This window comes from Xiphophorus couchianus, chromosome 9 (assembly GCF_001444195.1).
Source record: "Xiphophorus couchianus chromosome 9, X_couchianus-1.0, whole genome shotgun sequence".
Taxonomy (NCBI): domain Eukaryota; kingdom Metazoa; phylum Chordata; class Actinopteri; order Cyprinodontiformes; family Poeciliidae; genus Xiphophorus; species Xiphophorus couchianus.
The window spans coordinates 18,054,099-18,076,197 of record NC_040236.1 but is presented as its reverse complement, the minus strand read 5'-3'; the positions used below and the strand labels follow the sequence as shown (position 1 = coordinate 18,076,197).

General features: G+C 39.2%; 1 protein-coding gene across 1 annotated transcript in view; it reads right to left on the bottom strand.

The window, feature by feature from the left end:
* Window positions 1-22,099, bottom strand: part of ncanb (neurocan b) — a 171,406-nt gene that overhangs the window by 72,890 nt on the left and 76,417 nt on the right. Inside the window, exon 9 of the mRNA XM_028028165.1 lies at window positions 19,606-20,757. Within this exon, the coding sequence (XP_027883966.1) occupies window positions 19,606-20,757 (1,152 nt within the window). The remainder of the gene's footprint in view (window positions 1-19,605; window positions 20,758-22,099) is intronic.

Below are 22,099 nucleotides of genomic sequence, written 5' to 3'. Positions count from 1 at the left end.
TGTTGCGCACCAAGTGCAATACACTTATTTTAGGTGGCTGGTGATTGCTCTTTGTTCTCTTCATGGGAAATGCTTTGGCGGATAAATGCTGGAGATTGAGAGGATTAAGTTATAATCACTGCTCTTAAATTTTAGAAGGGGACTGACTGAGAGAGAGAAGGAGACTACGACAAGGACAGTTAGAGCAAAGAGTGATTATCACAGAGTTTCCTACTATGTGTGCAAAAAAAGAGACTGTTAGGCACTAGGTAGATTAAGTGTCTTTTTAATTTCTAGTCCTGATAGGATAGCACGGCCCTGACACAATCTGTCAGGCCATCTAATATACGGTGTTCTTTCTCCATAATAACACCCAGACTCACTTAATGATATATGAGCATGGAGGATGCTGAGCGCAGCACAAAGTGCAATTCACATGGAAGCACGGAAATGCCCTCAATTAGGTGTGAGTTTGTTTATTCATGGGGACCTGTGCAAAGATAAGCGAGTGTATATCAAGATACATACATGTCTAACCATAACTAAGGGACCATGTATAGCAGACAAATACAACACATATGCTGTATCCACATGCGTTTTCACATTTTGCTACATTACAACCACAAACCTTTCTGTATTTTCTTTTGATTTTATGTGAGGGAAATGATGCATACAGCTTCACACAGTGGCAAGTCTTTTGTGGTCGACAAAGCAATCTAGAAACTGAGGTTTTTGCCCATTCTTCATTGCAAAACAACTCGAAATTCAGTCGTATTGGAAAGTTTCAGTGAACAGCTATTAAAATCTTTAGATTCTGAAGAGGGTTTAGGTTTGGACTTTGACCAGGACATTCTAACAAGACTGATTTAATCTAACCAGCTATGACAGCTCTGGTTTCATGTTTAAAGTTCTTGTCCCACTGGAAGGTGAACCTTCACCCTAATGTTAAACTATCTGCAGTCTCTAAGCCACTTTTCTTACAGTCATGCCCCAAAATTTAGCTCCATCCACCTTCAACCAACAATTCAAGAATATAGTTCCCACAGCATGCTGCTGCCACTGTCAACATTTTGGGAATGCTGTGTTCAGAGAGCAGTTCAATTATAAAAGGAAAGTAGATCTGGACATTCTCAACACACTACGATTCATTTGTGTTGAAGTTTGTCTTCCCCCCATGATGACTGTAAATTTGGTGAAATGTTACATCCCTAAGAGTCACTTTGAAAAATTTCAGTTCTCATTAGAAAGAGAAAAAGAGTCATGTTACTGTAACTGTATTTGCCAGGATACACTAATTATCTCAAGATTTCTAGCTTTGCCATGTCAAGTCAATTACTAAGTTGGTATGACAACAAAATAAAATTGTAAGATCATCCTCCTAAGATATCATCAATAAATATTATTTCTAAGGATGTATTTTCTCAATTTCTCCGTTTAAAAATAGCAGCAAAGGAGCCCAGAAAACAAATAAGAAAATATTTGTGCAACAGATTAGAATAAAGCTTGTGCAAGTCCCCACTTTTAATTAGGGGATAATTAGATATCACACAATGCCATAAAGAACACGTAAGCTTAGAAACCTGGTGGATGTCACATTTTTGCAAAGTGTACGACCCAAATGGAAGGAGGAGGCAGGCAGAATCATGGTGCAGTTGAGTAATAAAGATAAAATGACTTAAAAATAAAAACAAAAACAAGGTGCATCAATGGGAATGAGAAGAGGAAAAGGTCACCACAGACAACAGGCAACAGGGGGATCTAAATCAAAAGTGAGAGAGGTTTCAATTTTGGGGAAGTCGTTACTGGAATGTAAAACAAATTAGTTAAATTAGTGAATGAGCAACAGCAGAGGCAGAACAGGGAGCTGAGGCACAGAGGGGAAGTTATGGGTAAATGCTGGTAACACAGAAACTCGGGAAATTAAACTGTAAAGTTTCAGAAATATTCACTGAACAGAACATGAATTACCACTGGGAAATTTAACTATTTGAAATAAACCTCACAAAAAATCATTTCTCTGGTTTGGCTTAAATTAAATAAAAACAGAAAACTTTCGTAAAACATGTTGGATACATTGTCTTCTATGGGATGTTGATATCTGTGCAAAATGATGTAAAAAAAAAAAAAAAAGAACAGTTTCTAACCTAATGAGAAGAAGAATAGATAGTGTTAGTGTCACTCTGTTAGGAGAATTCATTGCAGGTATTTTATTAAAAAAACTGAAAAACCTGTTTAAAAACCTGAACCAATTCTTTACTATTTTTCACCAGAGTTATTAAAAGCCAATATGGAAAGTCCAAAGAGCCACATGTTGCAGACAACCAAGACTTAAGACTTAATCTTTGGGACTTCTTTGGTTCGTCTGAACATTTAGTAAAACTACATCTTTCAAAATCCCATTTATCCCAATAATCCAAACATCAGCATTATAATTACTGAGATGAATGTTTTGAATACTTATTTGAAGTCTGCTTGACTACTGTTATGTAAACTATGGTATTCTATAATCCTGGGTCATTAAGAATAGCGAGATCTTATGAAATGTGCAAACCCTATATAGACCTAAAGAGTCATACGAAGGTGGTTCCCAGAAATCAATTTGACTTTACTAAGTTCTACAATAACCCCATATTCACTTGATTTTTATTCTTTCACTTAAGATGAAAATATGCATCAAAAACAAAAAATGCTAATATGAAAACAAAGAAGTTGTCAGTTGTCAGGACTTAGTATTTCTTTTTCCTGTTTCATCTGTTTGGACCAAAAAAATAAATAATAATCTGCCAACTTTGAGAGGACACAGAAATTCTGCTGCTCACAACAGAAGGACCACATTTGTCCATGGAGACTCAAGTCTTCTCTGTGTGTGACACCACATGTTATGTAATTGCAGGGCGACAGTGTCATTTCTTTTAGCTACGGTGGGACAAACAGTCTGGCTGTGAATGACAAACTCGACAAATTTCAGAGGACCGACTCAGCCGTGTGGGTGGCAGAGGTGGACAGCGAGGCGATTTTCCATCGAGAACAATAATACCTACACGGTGTCCGTCTCCCAAGAACTAAACGATTACAGTAAAAATCACAGTTTCTTTTCATGTTGCAGTTTATTTCTATGGCTTTTACTGAAATGTAAATCTGCACAGTTTTACAATATTCACAATCATTGCCCCACATTACCTGCATTTATTGACATGTATAAAACGTGGGATTTTCATAAATATTATGTTATATATATATATATATATATATATATATATATTAACGTTAATCCAACTGTTACACAGGATAAAATGACTTTTGATGTAGCTACACAGTTTTAATGCCTGGCAAAGATATTTATTGTTTCACATTGGAACCATATACCACAATGTTTTTCAGTTATGCAATTCACAGAAGCTCAAGATTGTAATGTGATAAAATGTAAAAAAAAAAAAACAAAAAAAAAAGTTCAAGTGTTATGAATAGTCTTGTCAGGTATTGAGAAAACCCTTCCAAAATGCAAAACTAGTGCAGATTGTTTTGAAGGGTAGTAGGCAGAGTACTGACAACATTATTCTTTCATCTGCGAATCCCTGCTTGCAGCATTAGTACAACACCTCAAACAGCAGGAATGTGACCACTGAGACAGACACATGTGTCCGCCAAGGAAAAACAGTGGTGGTACACATAGAGTATAGCTGACAGCAGAGCACCAGTTCATCAAGCTGTCATAGTAAGTAAGGTCTCACGAGCCGCAGATGTGAGCTTCTCATGGTTTCTGCTGTCAGTCATTCCACAGTGGGTGATAAAGTAGCTGCAGCTCCTGCCGCAATCCCCATTAATGCAACACACAGCATTTTTTTTTTTTTACCGATGTCAAAAAAATAAAAAAAATCTGTCATTCAGAAGCTGTTTGGGATTTGAGAACATTTTGATGGTTTGTATTTACTCCTCTGAGGCTGAGCATGTTCTTACGCCTTTGAAAGCACCCTTCTATTGGTCCAATTTCCTCTTTAAAAGAAACCATTTCTCAGCCTAATTAAATTGGTCCTAGCGAAATTGCTTTAATAATGACTTTAAAAGGACTTGTCCTCTAGCAGCTATCTGCGAGAAGTGAAATATGGCGGTCGCGCTGTCTGTGGTGACACAGTGAGCTGAGCTGCAACAGAACAGGACATTGATCCAATCTGCAGACAATTAGTAACGACTTATTACACCCAAATGGGGCTGCGTTCATCACCATCTGTCCACCAAGAACAGCCTGCAGGCTCCGTGGTAAAATTCCAGGTATCGATTGTGTGACGAAAGCAACATCTTACCACAAAGAAAATGCTTAGCTTGAATACACAAACTCGTATGGCTGGTTTTGTGTTAAAATACTTAGATTAGTACATTTTCTTTTCTAGTTTCCCAACGCCTTTTGCCGTTTAATGAGGAATAATTGAGCAAAACTTTAATATGCAAAAGAAACAGATGAAAAGAGCATGTAAGAAGGGAAAATGGGATAGGGAGATGCCCTGGTCTGCAAAATAAATAAATAAATAAAATGGGATGAGAGGATTAAAATTTAGCATGAAGAAGAGGGTGAGAGAAAAACCATAATCTGGGGGGGATGAGGGAAGCTATCATACATTTCTTCATGTCTTAATGCTGGCTGCAGCTTATGATTAATTACACACCAGTCTTAAAATAGGTTGCTTCCCCATTCCCTACTTTGTGTCTGTCTTCTGCCACACAGAAAACGAAGCAGAGGAGAGAAGAGTCCAAAGAAGGGCACGGATGTCCTGTGCAGAGCCGGATGAAACAGACAAATGAAGAAGGGCAGACACAGTAGAAGAGAGATTATGTAAGACTCTCAGAGTTCCAGCTTTGGGAGTTGAGGTCCCAGATTGTGGGAGACTCAGTATGTCTGCCACAAATATCGAACTCAGCGAAGTTTGTGAAATTTAAAACTTCCTGGCAAACTGAAAACCTTGGGATGTACCGAACAGAGGAACATGTGTATGCAATGTTGCACATCCTAAAAACTCTCAATCTGAGTTGCTTCCAAATTCAACTGGAATGCCGTAATAACAAACTCTGCATGTATAAATGTGCAACACACACACACACACATAAAAAGCAACCTTGCACATGCACTGTATATACACCTGCTCATCCAGCTGCGGCGTGGCTATGCTTAGACTCAGTGAACCTTGTAATAGCTTTGCTGAGACAGAGATCATGCTTCAGCCTGTTCAAGTGTTGCCCATCTATGAGAGTGATAAGCCATCACCTGGGCCCGGGAAGAGCTTTAAACTTTAATGCTACACTACGTCGCTAAGAGGTACTGGAGCACAGAATGGTTAGAGCCATATGCACGGTGGAAATAATCTCCAAGGTAAGGTCTTAAACGGGGGCCGCTGCGATCGTCGCGCAAGCTTGATGAGTCCTAGGTGTAAAATATTCATACCGTCTCTTGCATGATGGCTGCAAAAACATGTGTTATATGATTTAAGAAGGCATGAATTATGCATCAGCAAAAGCAGCCTCATAACAACGAAACTATATTTCACCTCGAAGGTCTGACAATACAGTTACGTTTGGAAAGCCCACAGTAAGTCGGGAGCTTTCAGCGTCTGAGCTGAACAAAGATAAGAAAACGTGGTATTAATTTTAAAACATTAAAATAAAAAGTTGAAGTATGTCTCATCAGAAAATGTTGTAACAGCTACATTTATCTATAACTCGATAGAGAATTACAGGAATACAGTCTTAGAGATTGTAACATTGCAAAACATCTAAAGGTTGTTGCTATGTGTAGGGCAGCAAAAAGTAATGTGAATTTCTGTGATTTTCCTGCTCCAAGATAAGCTTTACCTTATGCTATTTTTAAATAGGAAACTGTAATTTAATTTGTTATAAGTTGAAATAATCAAGTGTTAAATGAGATGGTTGAAGAAATTGAGGAGGAAAAGAAGAATACATGCACCTTCTAGAAATAAGTCTGAAAAAATAAAAAGTCTCTCAAGCTGGAGTCACATGGCAGCATTCCAAAATCAAGCAACTCATTGGACCAGACGAGCTATAATTTCTGCCACAGCAAACTAAACAAGTCAGGGATGGAAACAGGAGACCCATATTTTTGAAATATAGACCAAAATGCAGTCTAATATGGGGGCAAAGAACCCAGTGCATACTTGGATTTCTTCAAACTGGTTCATTTACCAAGCTGGCTTGTGAGGAGAAACAGAGGGCAAGAGGTAGAGGACAGGCAAATATATTAAACTGTGTGTTGGAGCAGCAGATGTCACAGCAGTCACCATTGAAGTGACAGCAACTGTTGTTCTTACTCTAAAATCTGGAACCGGTTTTCCTCCTAGTCATGCTCCCAAAAGGGAAGACTTCACGTTACTGAAAACGATTTTGCTCTTTGGTTGTCATTCTAAATAAATGCCAAACATTAATTAGGGATGGATAATGAGCCAGTCAAACCAGTCTACTTCCATTATTAAAATACAGTACACGTTACCTAGGGTCTCATGTTTTTCAAATTTTGCCACATAAATTATACGAGCTTAGAAAAATTTTAAAAGCTTTGTGCAGCTTTGCTGTTAATCTGAACATCATTTCAGCAGCAGCAACATTTTGGATAACTCCAACTTAATCTTTCATAAAACTTGATTTGGGAGATAATGATCCAATTTTTTATATAAATAATAGATGTGGGAATTCATTTAAAAGGTAAGAGCTTGTGACTGCTGTGTATGTGTGTGTTTATGTGCGAACAGTAGAGGCTATTACACATGGAAATACATTATTTTTTTAATGTCAGCCTCTCCTGTTGCTTTAATTTTAACAATATGAACTAAAAGCTCATCCTCATGCACAATTGATGTGATATGTTGCGTTGCTTCCATGGATAATGTAGGCAGAGAGTAAGACCAGCCGGTAGCTGGTTAAGGATGAAGTCCTAGTTACCGTTACCCCAGAAACATACAAAAAACAATTAAAAACAAAACCAACTGGTCCATGAAAGCGCATCCTTACTGCATTTCAGCATCTGGACTTGATCAAAACTGATTCGCTGAAGTTCAAACAGAATATCAAATTGGGAAAAAAGGGATATTTGAAATAAATATAGGTTGTTTTATCAATGTGCAATAGAATTTCTTCAAAATAAATATCTCCAAAATTCCAAAATATTACTGTAAAGGTAAAAACGCGAGACATGTATGCATTAAAAGAAGGAAGGTCAATCAGTACATGTGGCTGTACCGTTCTTTCATCGCTATTTGAAGATCAGGTAAGCACCCACCGAGTTACAAAAGTGACTTTTAGTGAAACAATGGAACCTCGACTCCACCTCGACCAGAGTCTCCGGATTCCCCCCCTGCACAGTTTGGAAGTGCGTTCATGTTTTAAAGGGAAAGCTGCACATGGAAGAGGCGCAGTGCTGTCATTACTGTGCCGTTCCTGAGCATTGCAGACTCTGACAAACTAGGACTGATGAGCACAGCAGGGGTCAGAGCCGCTATTTCAGTTCTTCTGACCACATGCTGCGCTCTGAGTCCAACTACACATACACACTTGTATGTGTCTGTGTAACAGAGTGTCCGGGGATGAAAACATCTCTGGATGCTGAATCTGCTCGACTATGTCAGGCATAGCATTTCGTTTCTAAACCATTCGCCGTTTAGTTTATTTAGACCAGCTCAGTCAATATTTGTGGGAATGCCAGTTACTTATTAGACCACTGTTAATTTGGTTGACACTTTAATGCTCCAAGTTAACCCAGTAAGGTACAGAGCCTTGAAAAGCCTCCATACACTTTTCATATTGTGTTTCATTGCTTCTTTGAAGAGGAAAGGAAATGAGACGAGGTTTCCAACATTTCTTACAAATAAGAATCTGAAAAATGTTGAATGCATTTGTCTTCACTGCCTCCGAGTTAAAACTTTAGAAAACAAACTTTTGCTGCAATTTCAGCTGCATGACATTTGGGGAGGCAACCAATAGCTTTGCATCAACATACTGATTACTTATATATATGGTAGCTCTGCCTGTATGTTTAGGGTTGTTATCCTGCTGGAAGAGGGACTCCTTCTTCAGTCTCAAGTCTTTGTCAGCATCCAACAGTTTTGCATTCGCTGACAAAACGTTATCCTGTGAACAGATTCTCCAACATGAGCAGAAGATATCTGCAGCTCCTCCACAGTTATCTTTAGCTACTGCTCTGATTTACAACCTCCATTACCATCCTCTCAATTGATTTGGATGTGCTTTAAAGATTTGCAGATATACATTTCTTGTTCAGCTTTGGTATAATGGACTGACATCTTATGAAATATTTAAAAGTCGAGATTTTCTTATATAACCTAGCCCCGTTTTAAATTTCTGTTTATCCCCGACTCATCCCGTTTGTGCTTTGACATTCAAGAAGCTCTATGAATACCTCTGAAAGGCCATGTAGTGCATGTGGGTTATCAAACACAAAAATGAAAAACATGAAAAAGGAATCATGATAAAATAGCTCTGAGAATTACCAGCTGTTCTTTTGTGTTTTCTGGATACACCCAGTTACTGTAAATTACTTTCTTCATTGCCTCTTCTCAGCAACGCATACTGTTTTCGTCAAACCAGCACAAGCGAAACACCAGTACACAAACTCAGAAAAGAGCTTGTCTCCAGCCCGCAGCTACACGGCCAGAAGCCCGAGACAGCAGAAAGCAGCAGATGTGCTCGCAGTGAGAACCTTGTAGCTCGAGCATCACAGTGAATCGGCTTGGAAAGGTTGAGGGAGGAGTAATGTGTCGGCAGTTCAATCCGCTGGCCTCCACGGTGAGACTGACACACAAATTGAGAGTCTATTGTTACAACACCGGCCTGGTAGCATCCCTGCTCATCCTGAATAAAAAGCATTATTGGCAGGGAAATAACCTGTGGTAGTCTTTTCCTCTAGCTCTCATTGATGTATTTTGGTTATTTTTTCAGGACATTTTCAAGACAATGCAAAGTAGGACACACCCCTACGTTAACACATTTTTATTCTCATTACTCCATTTTGTGCTCAACACTCAAATGTAGCACATTGAAAAGTTTAAGCTGACTTGTCTCACAGTGGATCAGTTAATGTGCAGGAAAACCCAAACATACAGATAGATGTGTTAAATCAAAATAATTTGTGCACAATTGAGTAATCAGTATTCAAGTATTTCCATTTGTGATTATGTGAAAAGGAAGATTACATTCAGATAATATTTTAGAGTGGCGTTATGGCAGCAAAAGAATATGTAATAAGTTTACAATGTTTTTTAACCAGTTCAGCCAACTTACTGACTGAATTTATGCTTTTTAGCTGAGAAATAAACCCATAAAACAGCAAATATTCAGTTAAAAAAGGATTAAAAAAACAGTAGATGTGTTGCTGTTGATGTGTTTTCTCTCAACTGGAAATTCGAGCAAACACAATTCTCTTAACTAATGTATGTACCAGGTGGGGTGTGAAATGGGCAGAATGTGATGGGAGCATAAAATGGAAAGCAGCAATCTGCTCTGATTATAGTTTATGTTTCAAACTTCCCTGTAATTTCAACTGGTCCTGCATTGAGGTCAACGTGAATCTGTAAGCAAGAAAAATATAAACCTTTAGCTGTTATTGCTGCAATTTATGTCCATTTGCTGGAATAGCTTATTTCCTCATGCTGTCTGTCTACACTTTTCACTTTATTTCCCACAAATATTTGAAGTGGTATTTATGTTATGTTTAAAAATGCCATAATTGGACAGACCTTAACAAGCTGTCCAAGCTATGCATGGAAAAAGAAGCAAACTTTGAAATGCTGCTTTAGAAGTTTGAGATGCCTTCTCTTTGGCCAGTGGCCCATGTTTTTGTCTTTTCTTTTAAAGTTTTTAAATAAAATTTTAAGCAAAAGTTTTGGTCAGTTTTGACCCATTGGTGGATGAATGGATACTCCATGTAGACAAAGGCCTAATCTAAATCTGGTAAACACTTTAATCAAGCTCTATACTCTCTTTTGGATTCTTTGTGTGGGTGAATAAGTGTGAAGGGGTGAGGGCGTGTGTGTACATGTGTTTATACAGAGTAGGTGTGTGTGTGTGGAAAAGGTTTTTGGTAGTTACACTGGTGAGGATGGTAGCTCGCACCACTTGGCACAAAAAACAGCCATGGGCAGGTAGTCTTGGCTCTTGGAGCTCGCTGCAGCCTCAGGCAGAAAGACACCTGGCACAGAGGCAGGTCAGCAGTGAAGCGTAGGAGTAGCAGCCCCCAGGCCAAAGAGGCACAGAGAGAGATGCAGAGAACAGAACCAACACCAACGCATCGCCACGTCCCCCAGCAAAGGCCAAGCCCAGCGGCCAAGCACCACTCCCCTCCCCCTGGTGTTTGCAGGGTATATTTGAGTCTGTGTTAAAGTGAAATGTTGCTACAAAGGCACGCCTGTGTCCAGCATACATTCAAATTGTGTGGAAGATTACAATATTTAGCTTAGTTTCTTACTTTTTGAGTGCAATGCCATTGTTTGTATCAATTTCTGCTAAATGAAGCACATTGGTTTATGTCTGAAGTTTGATTTCTTCATTTGCTCATAAAAGATGCTCTTCTGTTTCGCTTTAATTGTGGGGTTTAAACAAAATAGGCTATACGTTATGTGGTACAAAGATTTTTCTTTCATAACAACCCATTATTGACCTTTTAAGAGACCCTGATTGACTCAAAGCTGGTTAATCTGTCTCTCTTTTGCTGAAAGGATTTTGATGGAAATTTTGCCATTTCCATCGACTTTATAAAGTTCAACAAAAGGACCATAAATAGAAGCATTACAGTTAAACGGTTTAAAGTTTCCGAGCCGCTGAATGCCTATTCCCAAGTAAACATACTATTCCAGTTTCACTGAACTCCTGAGGTATTCTGACAGCAGGGTAGACAGAAAGATTGGCTTAAATCTTTCTCTGAATCCTAGCAAAGACCCATCTTATACAATGCGAATGAGTTCCTGCCACTAGCAGCTCTGAAAAAGACTTTCTAGCACAGCTCAACATTTTTCATAATTCACAACACGCCGTCTATAATCCCTGCATTTTTAGAGACCTTCCGCCTTTTGTTACTTGTCATGTTCTTGCCTTCCCACAAATCTTTGCTGCAAGGACAGATCAGTGGTCGTGTCTGTCATAATGAGCACAGAGAGACCCCCTCCATCACATCCACCTGCTGTGGGCTGGCTGCCGCATGATTCGTTTTGACTGATGCCCGGGACCACCAAACGCCTCAGCCACCTCGGCGCCCTGAGTGGGAGAGAAGTCATTTAGGCAATTTGAAAGCTGAGAAACTCCAGATGGGTGCACTCGTGCTCCCCACCTCACACTTCTCTATAGATTCAAAGTAACCTCAATTTGGACTCATACATTTCAGTGTTAACCTTCATGGCGGCTGACTCCATTTCCGAGGATATGAGCCTTAGCGTGTTTTTGACTAAACTGTTGATGGATATGCATTTGTCTGACAACAACTTTAAAAATAGACCTTGAATAACAGCACAAGGATCCAGCTCTTCAAATCCACGCCATCGCTCACCATGCCTGGATTCTTGTATGTCAGATGTAACATTGAACAGTGCCGTTCAAGCTATTCATACAGCTTTTTCTTAGATTTAGTCACAGTGGCATTTTATGTGACATACCAACATGAAGAGGCACATTTTTTGTGAAGTGGAAGGAATGTGGGAGTTTGAAACTTCTTTTTTTGCCTCTACCAGCATTGTGCATCTTGAAATTGAAAGTTTTGCACTTCCATTTTTAGCAAGACAAGCTTAAACTCATCATACTACCACATTTTGATAATTTATTTGGCCACTTGGATGGACTTCAACTGCACTGCTGTTCAAATCTGATGTGTGTCTTCACTGGCTGAGATTATAAAAGTCACAGAGAGAACTATACATATTTTTCTCTCCCTTTCACAATTATGCATTATTTTGTGTTGGTCTGACATGTCACAAAATGTGCGAAAAAGCGGTATGAATACTTTTCAGGGCACCGAACATGCAATATGATCTGAAATCTCAGCTTGTTTCCTGTCTCTGATCTCCTGAGGGACCAGCTGTTGGATACAGGTGGAAAAGTGAAATATTCTTTCACCTGCAGGAAGGATTTTCTGGTTTTTAATCTGGTTTAGTCTCAATGCTCCATTGTGATGCTTGCATAACCTCACCAGGTTAGACTTTTCCAGTCTGCACATACACACAACGACTCCACACAGAGGATTTTATTCTGTCTGACAGTTTGCTGTCAAGCTATCTGTTTCAATCCATCCCTTCCGTAATCTCCCAATTGGTGGCATACAGAGGTGATGTTGTTCTTTGCTTTATGAAACTCTGCGCACCATCGGGGGCCCCAAGGCTGAACCTGACAGTAAACACTGACACGAAGGGATTCATAGTGGGGAAGAAATAAAAAGGCCTCTCTCACTGAACTGCAGCCTGAGATTTTAATGGGGTGACATAAGGCTCAGCAGAGGTCTCCTTTTATCTGGTTTAAGGAGGTGTTTAAATGAAAATGACTGCAATAAAAAAAGGTGCACCCGGAGTAGATGATGGCTTCATCTGCTGTGTGGCTAAATGTTTTGTTCTTCCCCTCAGTGAATCATTTGATCTAAATAGTCCGATACAATTACAAGAAGAAGGAGAAAATGTTTCTCATACTTGGCTTGTATGAAACATTCAGTGAGGTAAAAAGAAAATGTATATACAGTACAGACCAAAAGTTTGGACACACAGTTGTGTCCAAACTTTTGGTCTGTACTGTATATATGAACTTATTCTGTGTAATAATAATTTAAAAAAAAACATCGTTTAACAGCATGTTTTTCGCTCAAGAAGTCCAGGAAGTGAATTTAATTTAGCACATGCCTTGCCCTCCATAACATCTTAAAGGGCTACAAAATGAGAAAATATTCATAACAGTATAGCATTTTATTTTTTATTGCACCTGGAGGTTTTCTACGAGAAACAATGATTCAGTCATTCCTCTGCCATAACAGCAGCTTTGGGTGATGCAGTCCAAAAATATAAAACAGAGCTTCCTGTGATGAGACTCCTGGAGGCTGAATAATCACCAGCAAAGATAATAAAGCACTTTATGATGCTATAAAGAAAAGTCGATTCCAAACAGCTTTGGTTTGCCTTTCTGACTATCTTTAGTACGTTAAGTGAAAATCCTGATGGTTCATTAGCTTTACAAACATAACAGTTTGATTGACTTTTACATCTCTAAATGAACACTTTCAGTCAAAATGTCACTGAGCAAAGATAACGGCTACTTTCCATCACAAGACCAGAAATGTTTTGTTTTTTTCTATCGTTGAACACCAAAGTGATTTTGTGCAAAATAGATTAAAATTCAAAGTGTTTTGAAAATAGTACAAATGTATAAAATGTAACACTCCTCAATACATGATCTTTCATGATAAAGTACTCCATTATGCCCACAGAGAGTCTGTGCGTGTATTGGCTGCTGCAGGTCCCTCTCTCTATGTAATTGAGCTCCGTTACAAATGTGAGTAAAACTTTACTGATATTCTGCTAATGTTGAAAAAACACTATTTTGTAATTGCGCTGTTTCCATTAAAATTACATCTGAATAGGTTTGTTAAGGAAATAAGTCATTAAAAATCATACAGCGCCATCATTCCCCTACCACTTCCTGTCGTCTTCATTTTTCCAGAAATAGTAACATCCGGTTGTTGACCACATGACTCTTGTGATGTGAAAAAGGTGTTTTCATTGCAGTTTTTGCCAAATACGCTCCGAGGTTTACCAGAAATCGTGTGCCATTACATGCTATTACAGAATATTAGCGATCAGAAATGGACCAATTCTTAAGTATTAGTTCTTTTGGAGTTTACTGAAATTAACTAAAGTTATCAAGATTTAAAAAGTTGTGGTACCAAAGCTGCTTAAATTTTCACTCCTCTGGTTTTTACAGGCTAAAGGCCTTTTAATGAGATGCCACAGAAAGTGCAGGAGTGACTGAAGTCTATCCTGGCTGTATGGAGCAAAGCAACGCCCCTAACCCAAATGTTGTCATGGGCTGCTGGTTAGCTGGCTGAAGGGAGGCAACTCAACTTTCCTCTTGCTTACAGCAAAGTCCAATTTGTGTGTTTTGGAAATAATTCAGTGCCAAAAACACAAAAACATTCAATATTTGTGGTTGATAAGATTACAGTAGTCAACATGTTGTATTGTCTTATCAACAGAAAGATAAATCTGGCTTTAAATTGTTTTAAAATGAGTTCAAAGTTTTGTGAATATACTTTGGTAATGATATTTTTACTCAAGGTAATCAGACTATGAGAATCTCACCGACACTCGATTAACATGTTTGCATAAAAGCATAATTCCACAGTATAATCGGTCACTACTTTCTACACTCTTTACTTTTCAAGGGGATACAGAAAGACTTTTCTCTCTCTCACCACACAGTGGTGTGTAAATCCATTTCATCATACTCTATGATTGAACCTGGTGTCCCTAAAGGGCACATTGTTACAAATCCCATTCATTTAATAGGGGGCTGCCAAGTGCACCGGATTAGATTCAGCAAGAGTGTTTGATATGAACAAATTGAGGAATTACACCATTACACCATTAGAAGAAAGAATAAGAGAAACTTGCTGAGGAGCAGCAGAGCGAACAATGGCAGATTAAGCCGTGGATAGATTTACAGGGAGGTGACTGGTGAGGTTCGACGAGTCCAGAGGACATTTACAGTTCGACAGGAATTGACCGCGCCATGTTGTAGCACGCTGGAGTTCAGGAAGCTATCAAAACATTATGCCAGGGGCTGCCTCACCAATGACCAGAGGAGTAATACAAGGAAAAGTCAGGGATAAGAGAAGCATGGGAGATAAAAAAGGAAAATAAGTAGGAGATAGGGAGAGAAAAAGAGGGTTAGTGGGAATAAAGATGGGAGCAACGGGGAGAAAGACAGTAGAAAAATCAATAGACTTCTATATGCAGTGTTGAGAACATGCCCTCGCTCTGCTCCAGACAGCCTATCCAAGGTCCCCAACAGACAGACTGAGCATCCATCCACAGACCCAATCTGACAATTTGCCACCACAGGCTGTCCCTGTCACATGCACACACAAGCACACCCCCACACACTCATCGTGCAGGCTCTTCTCCTCCAAATCTAGCGCTCTAATTTGGTTGTGGGCTGGGTGCCGTGTTATTGATGTTGCCAGGGGTCTGATCCATCTTTAGTCTGGGACAAGGCTTTAGTCAAGATGACAATAACTCAGAGGCATCCTGTTCCCTGCTTGCCAGAGCATCAGACTGGCATCAGTAATTTAGAAGCTGGATAGATAGCCAATAATACTATATGCCCAGCGTTGCTTCATCACCCAAGAGGGGCTGGATGTCAGTGTTGCCTAGCCTCCTTGCTGTAAATTTCCATTATAGCTTGCATGTTTTGGACTGGAAATCAATTCTGTAATTTTTACTAAATGTTACAAAACTTTGTGAAATCTCGGGTTGGGAGTTGCACAGTATGAAAGAAAGAGTTATTACAAAAGAAATATAAAATGAAACGTGTGTACTGCCTTGCAGGGTATGAAATGAGGGATTAAGACATTTTCTGAGTGTGTTTCTGTGTTTGTTTTTAATGGTGTGACACAAAAGATAAATTATTGAATTTTTCTCCAGCGTGAACTTGCCTCGCTTGTGCTTCTTTGCTTAGATTTAGCTGGATAATGTGTGTATGCGTGTGGGGGTGGGCGTGTGTGTGACCTGCTTTGTGTTGTTTTTAGCTGGAGGCTACCACATTGGGGAATTGCAAAAAGTTCATGTGGAGTTATGTAGTCCAGTGTCTTACCAAAAACAATATGCTATATAAACAGAGCACAGAGGGGCCTGAGCCTGGTCTGATAAAAATGAATGACACGTGAAACAGAAAAAAGAAATGTGGGAAAAAAAACAAGGCAAAGACAGAGAGAAGCAATATAGTCTCTGTAGTTGTGTGTTAGTGTAATCTCTGATCATTGATTAAAAAGATGCATGTACTCATACAGACAGCATTGTTGACGACATGCTTTCTCATTTCTTCTTCTCCAAGAGCTGTCTGTCCTCCTTCCCTTTCCCTCTTCTGTCTCCATCCCCATGTATGAATGGTTGCTGTGACTTCAGCTGCACCAAAAAGCAACAGCTACAAACGACACCAGCTAGGTACTGTGCTTCTTATTCCCTGCCAACTGCAAGGCCAGTCGCACCAATGAAATATGAGCTGGATGGAGAAAAACATTCTCTTGTCCTGACTGATTTCATTAAATGTTGTTTTGCAACCCGCAGGAGAATGACATGGCAACAATTTTATGTAATAAATGACAGAAAATGACCTTCAGACATGTAGCTACGTGAATCAGTTTTTGTTCTGCGAACAAATCAATCTGACATATTTACACATTCACCAAATTAAATGGCTGCATAATGGGTCACTGTCAGGCTAGACAGCAAGCACACAGAATATATTAGGTGCAAGCACTCAGTCTGGAGCAAACAGTGTTTGGTCTGCTGTGATCTATTGAGACCATGATCTAATCAGAATATTCCCTTGCTCCTCTTATTATATGGATTCAGGTGAGTCCCCTGCTTCAAATCACACAGTAAACATGAGCACAATTCTCAACAAAGGCAATTGCTTTGGGGAAGAAAAAAAAAATACAATAACGTGCAGTACTCTGGTCTTTGTAGATAAAACATAGACATAAATGACTTATTAATCCCAGCAAATTACCTTCTCTGTGGTAGATCCAGTTAGGCAAAAACAATAAAGCAACGTTTTAAAACAACAAACACAGTAATAGAATAGTAAAACATACTTCCCCTGTAAAACATCACAATGAGAACTTTTTTTGACATATCATTACTGAAGTATTTTCACAATTGATCACTTCACAACCACAAAACACATCAAATCTTTATGTTATGTACCAATACACAGAAACATGAATCAGAATTTGAGGTAAGCTGATCAGCAAACGGTGTTGGTACAGCTCATCACCATCATGAAGACAAGAAGACAGCAGACAAGTTAGGAGAAAGTTTGAATCAAGTCTTGGTTGTAAAACAACAACAGTTGAAGCTCTTACTAAAGACTGTTCAACATATCTTTAAAGACCTTTTGACAACGCAACTAATAGTTATGAACTTCAGCATTTCATAAGAAGAAAGCCACTGTTGAAAGAAAGTCCTGTTTGCAAACCACCTAGAGAACAAAACAAATGTGGAAGAGTATGGAGATAATGTGCTCCATACGGTATTAGTTTAAGAAAACATAGATGGAGCTAAAAACAGAGAAATCCAAGAAAGAAATATTTTAGAGGGTGGAAAAGACATAAAACTGGAGAGGAGGTTCACCTTTCATCACAACAATCCTAAATATAAAACTGGAACTACAAGAAAATGAATTAGATCAACGTATATGACACACGCTAGAATGACCCAGTCAAAGTTCAGACCTTTTTGTTTTCATTTCATAATTGGGTGTTTCTCTATGTGTGCTGCACTCTTGGGTTTCAAGAACCCCCAGTGCGTTAAGTCAAATAAAAGTGTTAAAACGTTATTTCCCATTTTATTTGGTTGCTTTATTTAGTCTTTAACCTTGTTTTTCACTTATTTCCTGGTTGTTATAGCTTCAAAGATGAGCTTAATGCTTTGAAAACTGCTTTTATCCAGTGTTCATTGAAAAAAGTTAATTCTGATTGGAATATACCGTAATCAGATTTTCAAGAGGAAAATCTTCATAAAAATATCTTGGAGAAAAAAATGTAATTAATAAAAAAAGAGAGGTTCTTAAAAAATCACATTATATAACATTTGAGCCTGCACATGTTTATTATAATTTAGACAAGAAGGGACTAAGTGGCTATAGAAAGCAATGTTTGTTAATTTACTTTGCCACAGTAGCAAGTCCAATTAAAGAAATAAAAGAGAGAAAATCAATTCAAGCGCAGAGACAAAAAAAACCCCAGAATATTCCCATCATGGTGCACAATGAATGCGTGAGAAAAAAAGTTGAGGCCAGCACCCAAAACTGGAACAGAGTAAACGCGAGCAAACTGGAAAATGAGAAGAGACCGCAGTCAATTACAAGTCCCATCTTGTAGTTTGTGTCTGCATTGATTTGTCGGGCACTAGGTTCTCCGTCGCTCCCCAGTTCATCTAATTGCACTCACTCTGACCCACTAATTACTTGCCTAAGACCTAGTTGGTCTCACCTCGCTGCAGTGCCTCGCTGTCTGCAGCTGTCTCTGTAATAGCGTGGGAGTGAGAGAAAAGAAAAGAAAAAGAAGGAAAAGGCTAAAAAAATAAATAAACTGAGAACCAGGGTGGAATAAAAATCCATTTTAGACAAGGAAGCAGAGGGGACTGGCAAAATGAAACAACAGGAAACACAGGGGAGGAAACAGGGGAGTGGATGTTTTAAATTTGAGACATTTGATAGAGACTCTGAAGTCAGATGGTGTCCATGCAACAATGATAACATCCTGCTGGCACTTTAATCCTTTGCTTCTCATCAAGTCCCCTACAGACAGTGCCTTCCAGATATCTTCTGTTATTACTTTTTTGCCACAGATAGATGTTAGACATCTAATTAAAATACATTTTAATATCAAACAAAATTATTTATTTATTAAGAGGGGGAAAAAAGTTACCCTAAACAACCTGTAGTTTTCACCAAGGAACTTTTTCCATGGATTCAATTTTTGCCTCGTTCTCGTTTTTGAATATTGAACACAAGTCAGACCCACCGTGTTTTAAATGATGTTCTGCGTTCTTTGTGGATTACACAATTGTGTATGACTGTGCATGTATTGTTTGCAGTTATTCTATGATGACCACAAGACTAAAACCTCTAAGATCTTGATTGGTGGGCAATGGCTTCTACCACCAAACTGCCTCCATATCAAAAGTTATGCTAGTTCTTGCTTTGCACCAGTTCTTCATATTCTAGCTCCTAAAAACTGGTTATTTTTCGGAAAAAAAGCAACAGACAAGCAACCAATCAAAACCTTGTGAACTCCAGGTGTAAGACTGTAACACACACACACACACCCTGCTTTTTCCATTAATAAGACAGCAGATTAGGATAAGAAAAAGGTACAACCTGACATTTCATGTCCTCCCACTGTTTATTTTTACACCACCTGTCATGGAGGTCAATGTGCCACATAGAGTTGCACTAACAGCTGAAATTTTTCTCTGAATCTATAAATCTCATTTGTGACTCAAGGTCCTGGACAGGGGCATGATGTGTTGCTTTTAGAGACCTTCTAAAACCTTAAAAAAGGAAGGGCTTTTAGAGACCTTTCTTCATGTGTTAGAAAAGGTTTTACACAAAAGCAGTTTATACATAATTGAGCGCAATCAGATCAATGTCAACCACAAAATGTGATTTAACGAGGGGCAATTGTTCACAATTGGAGAACATTTAAGAGTGACACAAACTCAAAAATAGATTAATTCAGTCAGAGGTAAAACATATTTCCACAGCAAAGCACTTAAGAAAATTCCTATTTATAAGCAAAATCACTGATAGATGTGACATTATCAATGCGTTCATTTTCTGGTAATATAAAAAGGAACTTACCTGATGGAATGAGGCCGAAAGCCCAGTCAGGTACGAGACTGCCAAATGGGTTGCTAGCATCCTTGTCCTCTGTAGCCTCTGTGGTTCTGTGTTCCTCTGGTTTTGACTCTGTGGAAGGTGTCCGGACACTTCCCACAACAAAAGATTCAGTGACTGCAGATCTGGATTCCATTTCTGTCAGGCCAATTTCAGAGTTTATGGCTTTGGTGCTCAATTGAACGACTCCAGTTTGAGCTCCTTCAGTAGGCAACAGAGTCACAGAGAGAAGGTTTTGCTGGTCCGGTACACTAATGTTCTGCTTTTCCTGAACCCATGAAATGGAAATAGATGCTTCCTCTGTGGAAGAGGTGTCTGAAGTATTTTCTGAGATAAGGACGGTGGTGGCAGGATATGTTCTAAGTGGCTCTGTGGCCAAAGGCTCCACTGTGGTCACCTCAGAAGATGTCAGTACCTCCAGCAGAGCTGCAGGTGTGGAAGCCATCCCCATCTCTTTACTCTCATCTTGTGTTTGCAAAGAAGATGGCAGAGAGAGCATCTCAGTTGGTCTGTGGACATACAGTATCTCTTCCTTTGCCTCCTCAGCTGTGTCTGACTCCATGGCACCCTGAGGAGAGGTGGTGGGTTGATTAACCAGCGGCCACTGAGACAGAGTAGTGTGCTCTCCCACTGTCACAAAACTGCTTGGTTTGGGTGAAACTTTGGATGTGGGACTTAATTTGACACCAATGCTGGACAGTGTGTTGACTTTCACTTCAAAGCCAGCCGGAAAGCTGCTTCCATTTCCACTTCCCTCCACGTCTTTCTCTTCTCCTGATACAGCTCTGCCTTTGTCAGTCAAAGCACCTTCTAGATCCTGATCTTTGCCTTCACCTGAGTAGTTCTCCAGGTTCTCCTGATGAAGGGAGTCGGGCAGCGTCATCAACTCCAGAGGTCCTGCTTTAGATTCTTTTGGCTCCCAAGATTCTTGCTCATCCAGGTAGGCCACATTTTCAGGACGACCTTGTTTGGGACCATTTTCTGACTTAATTGGCCAATGGAAGTGAGCATTGGAGACGGAAGCAAGGAAATGGCCTTGCTTGGAACCCTGAAGGCCAGATTTGTTGACATGTTTGTAAGGTGAGGAATTCTCAATGGGATCAGAAGGAAGAAATTCTGAAAGAAAGAAACAGACATGGAGAAGTGATTAATATGATTTGAACACTTGGGGTGGTGAGGATCTAAATCTATGGATTTGTAATTGTCAATAAAAACAGATCACAGTTTTACAATGATTAGGAAAAGGTGACCACATCTTAGCACCAGCTTGGCTTTATTGAGGCGAGCCATTCTCAGGTTAATGGTAACCCAATGCAACTTCTTCAATGGTATTTATATATTCAGGTTTTTTTTTCTTTAACTAAACAGCCTTTTTAAAATTATAGAAATATAATTAAATGGAGTCTGACTAATACCAAATGAAACAGATTTCTTTACAGATAATTTCTGACAACTTAGCACAGTTTTGCTATCCTTCGTTTCCTTTTCAACACCTCATCATAACTTATTCAAGATGTTTTTTATAAAAATGTTCTCTATTTACTCATTTATTTTAATGGCATTTCTGTGGTCCCCAGCAGGAGACTAAAGGAATTTTTCTTTCACATTTTTTTCACATTGAAGATAAAAATATTTGAAATCGAAACTAGTGTTCATCTGTAGACAAAAGTATAACTGTGAAAGTGGGTAAAGTGTAGCAAAACGACTTAAAATAGACCACTAAAGAGAGGACATACGCTTCAAAGTGACAGAAAGGGATGGTGGAACAGGTGACTGATCATAAAGTTTCGTTTGAACAACCTACTGTTGTTGACAACGAGGTTTGCTAACAGCAAATAAACAAAAATTAACACTAGAATGCAGAAAAGTAAAGAAAAATATGCAGCAAATGCACACACATCAAATGAGAGCCTATACCTGAACGTAATTTCATCTACTACTCTCAGTCCCTGAGGAGTGTTTTACTCCAAACAGCCTCTTGCTGATATACAGTTACCTGCAGCGGTGGAGGCCATACGGAAACAAACAGGAGTGTTTGCAACACAATAGTCAAATAATTAGCTCTGCAACCAGCTCCATCTGGGGTCATTTTATTTAGATTAAGTGGTCCACTGTACCTCATCAGCTTACAAGCTTTAAACCTGACTCTGTCAACACGATCAATAATTCATTCTGCCTGCATGAGTGAGTCATGGCTGGTATGAGGTGGCTTTTTTTAGGGCAGCGCTGCAGCTGCATCTGTGAGGGGCCGGTGCATGCAACATTCATCTTCGCTCAGCTCCGTCTCCGGCTTGCTTAACATGTCCTAAAAGTGCAGCGGCACAACAAATTACAGCACGAGCCAGAACATACACAAAGATGTCCATGCATAAAACATTAAACCGAACGTAAATTATTCAGAAGGTGCTCCGTTGCCTTATGCCTAAGTGAGGTTTATGAGTTGCGGGTTCATTACCAT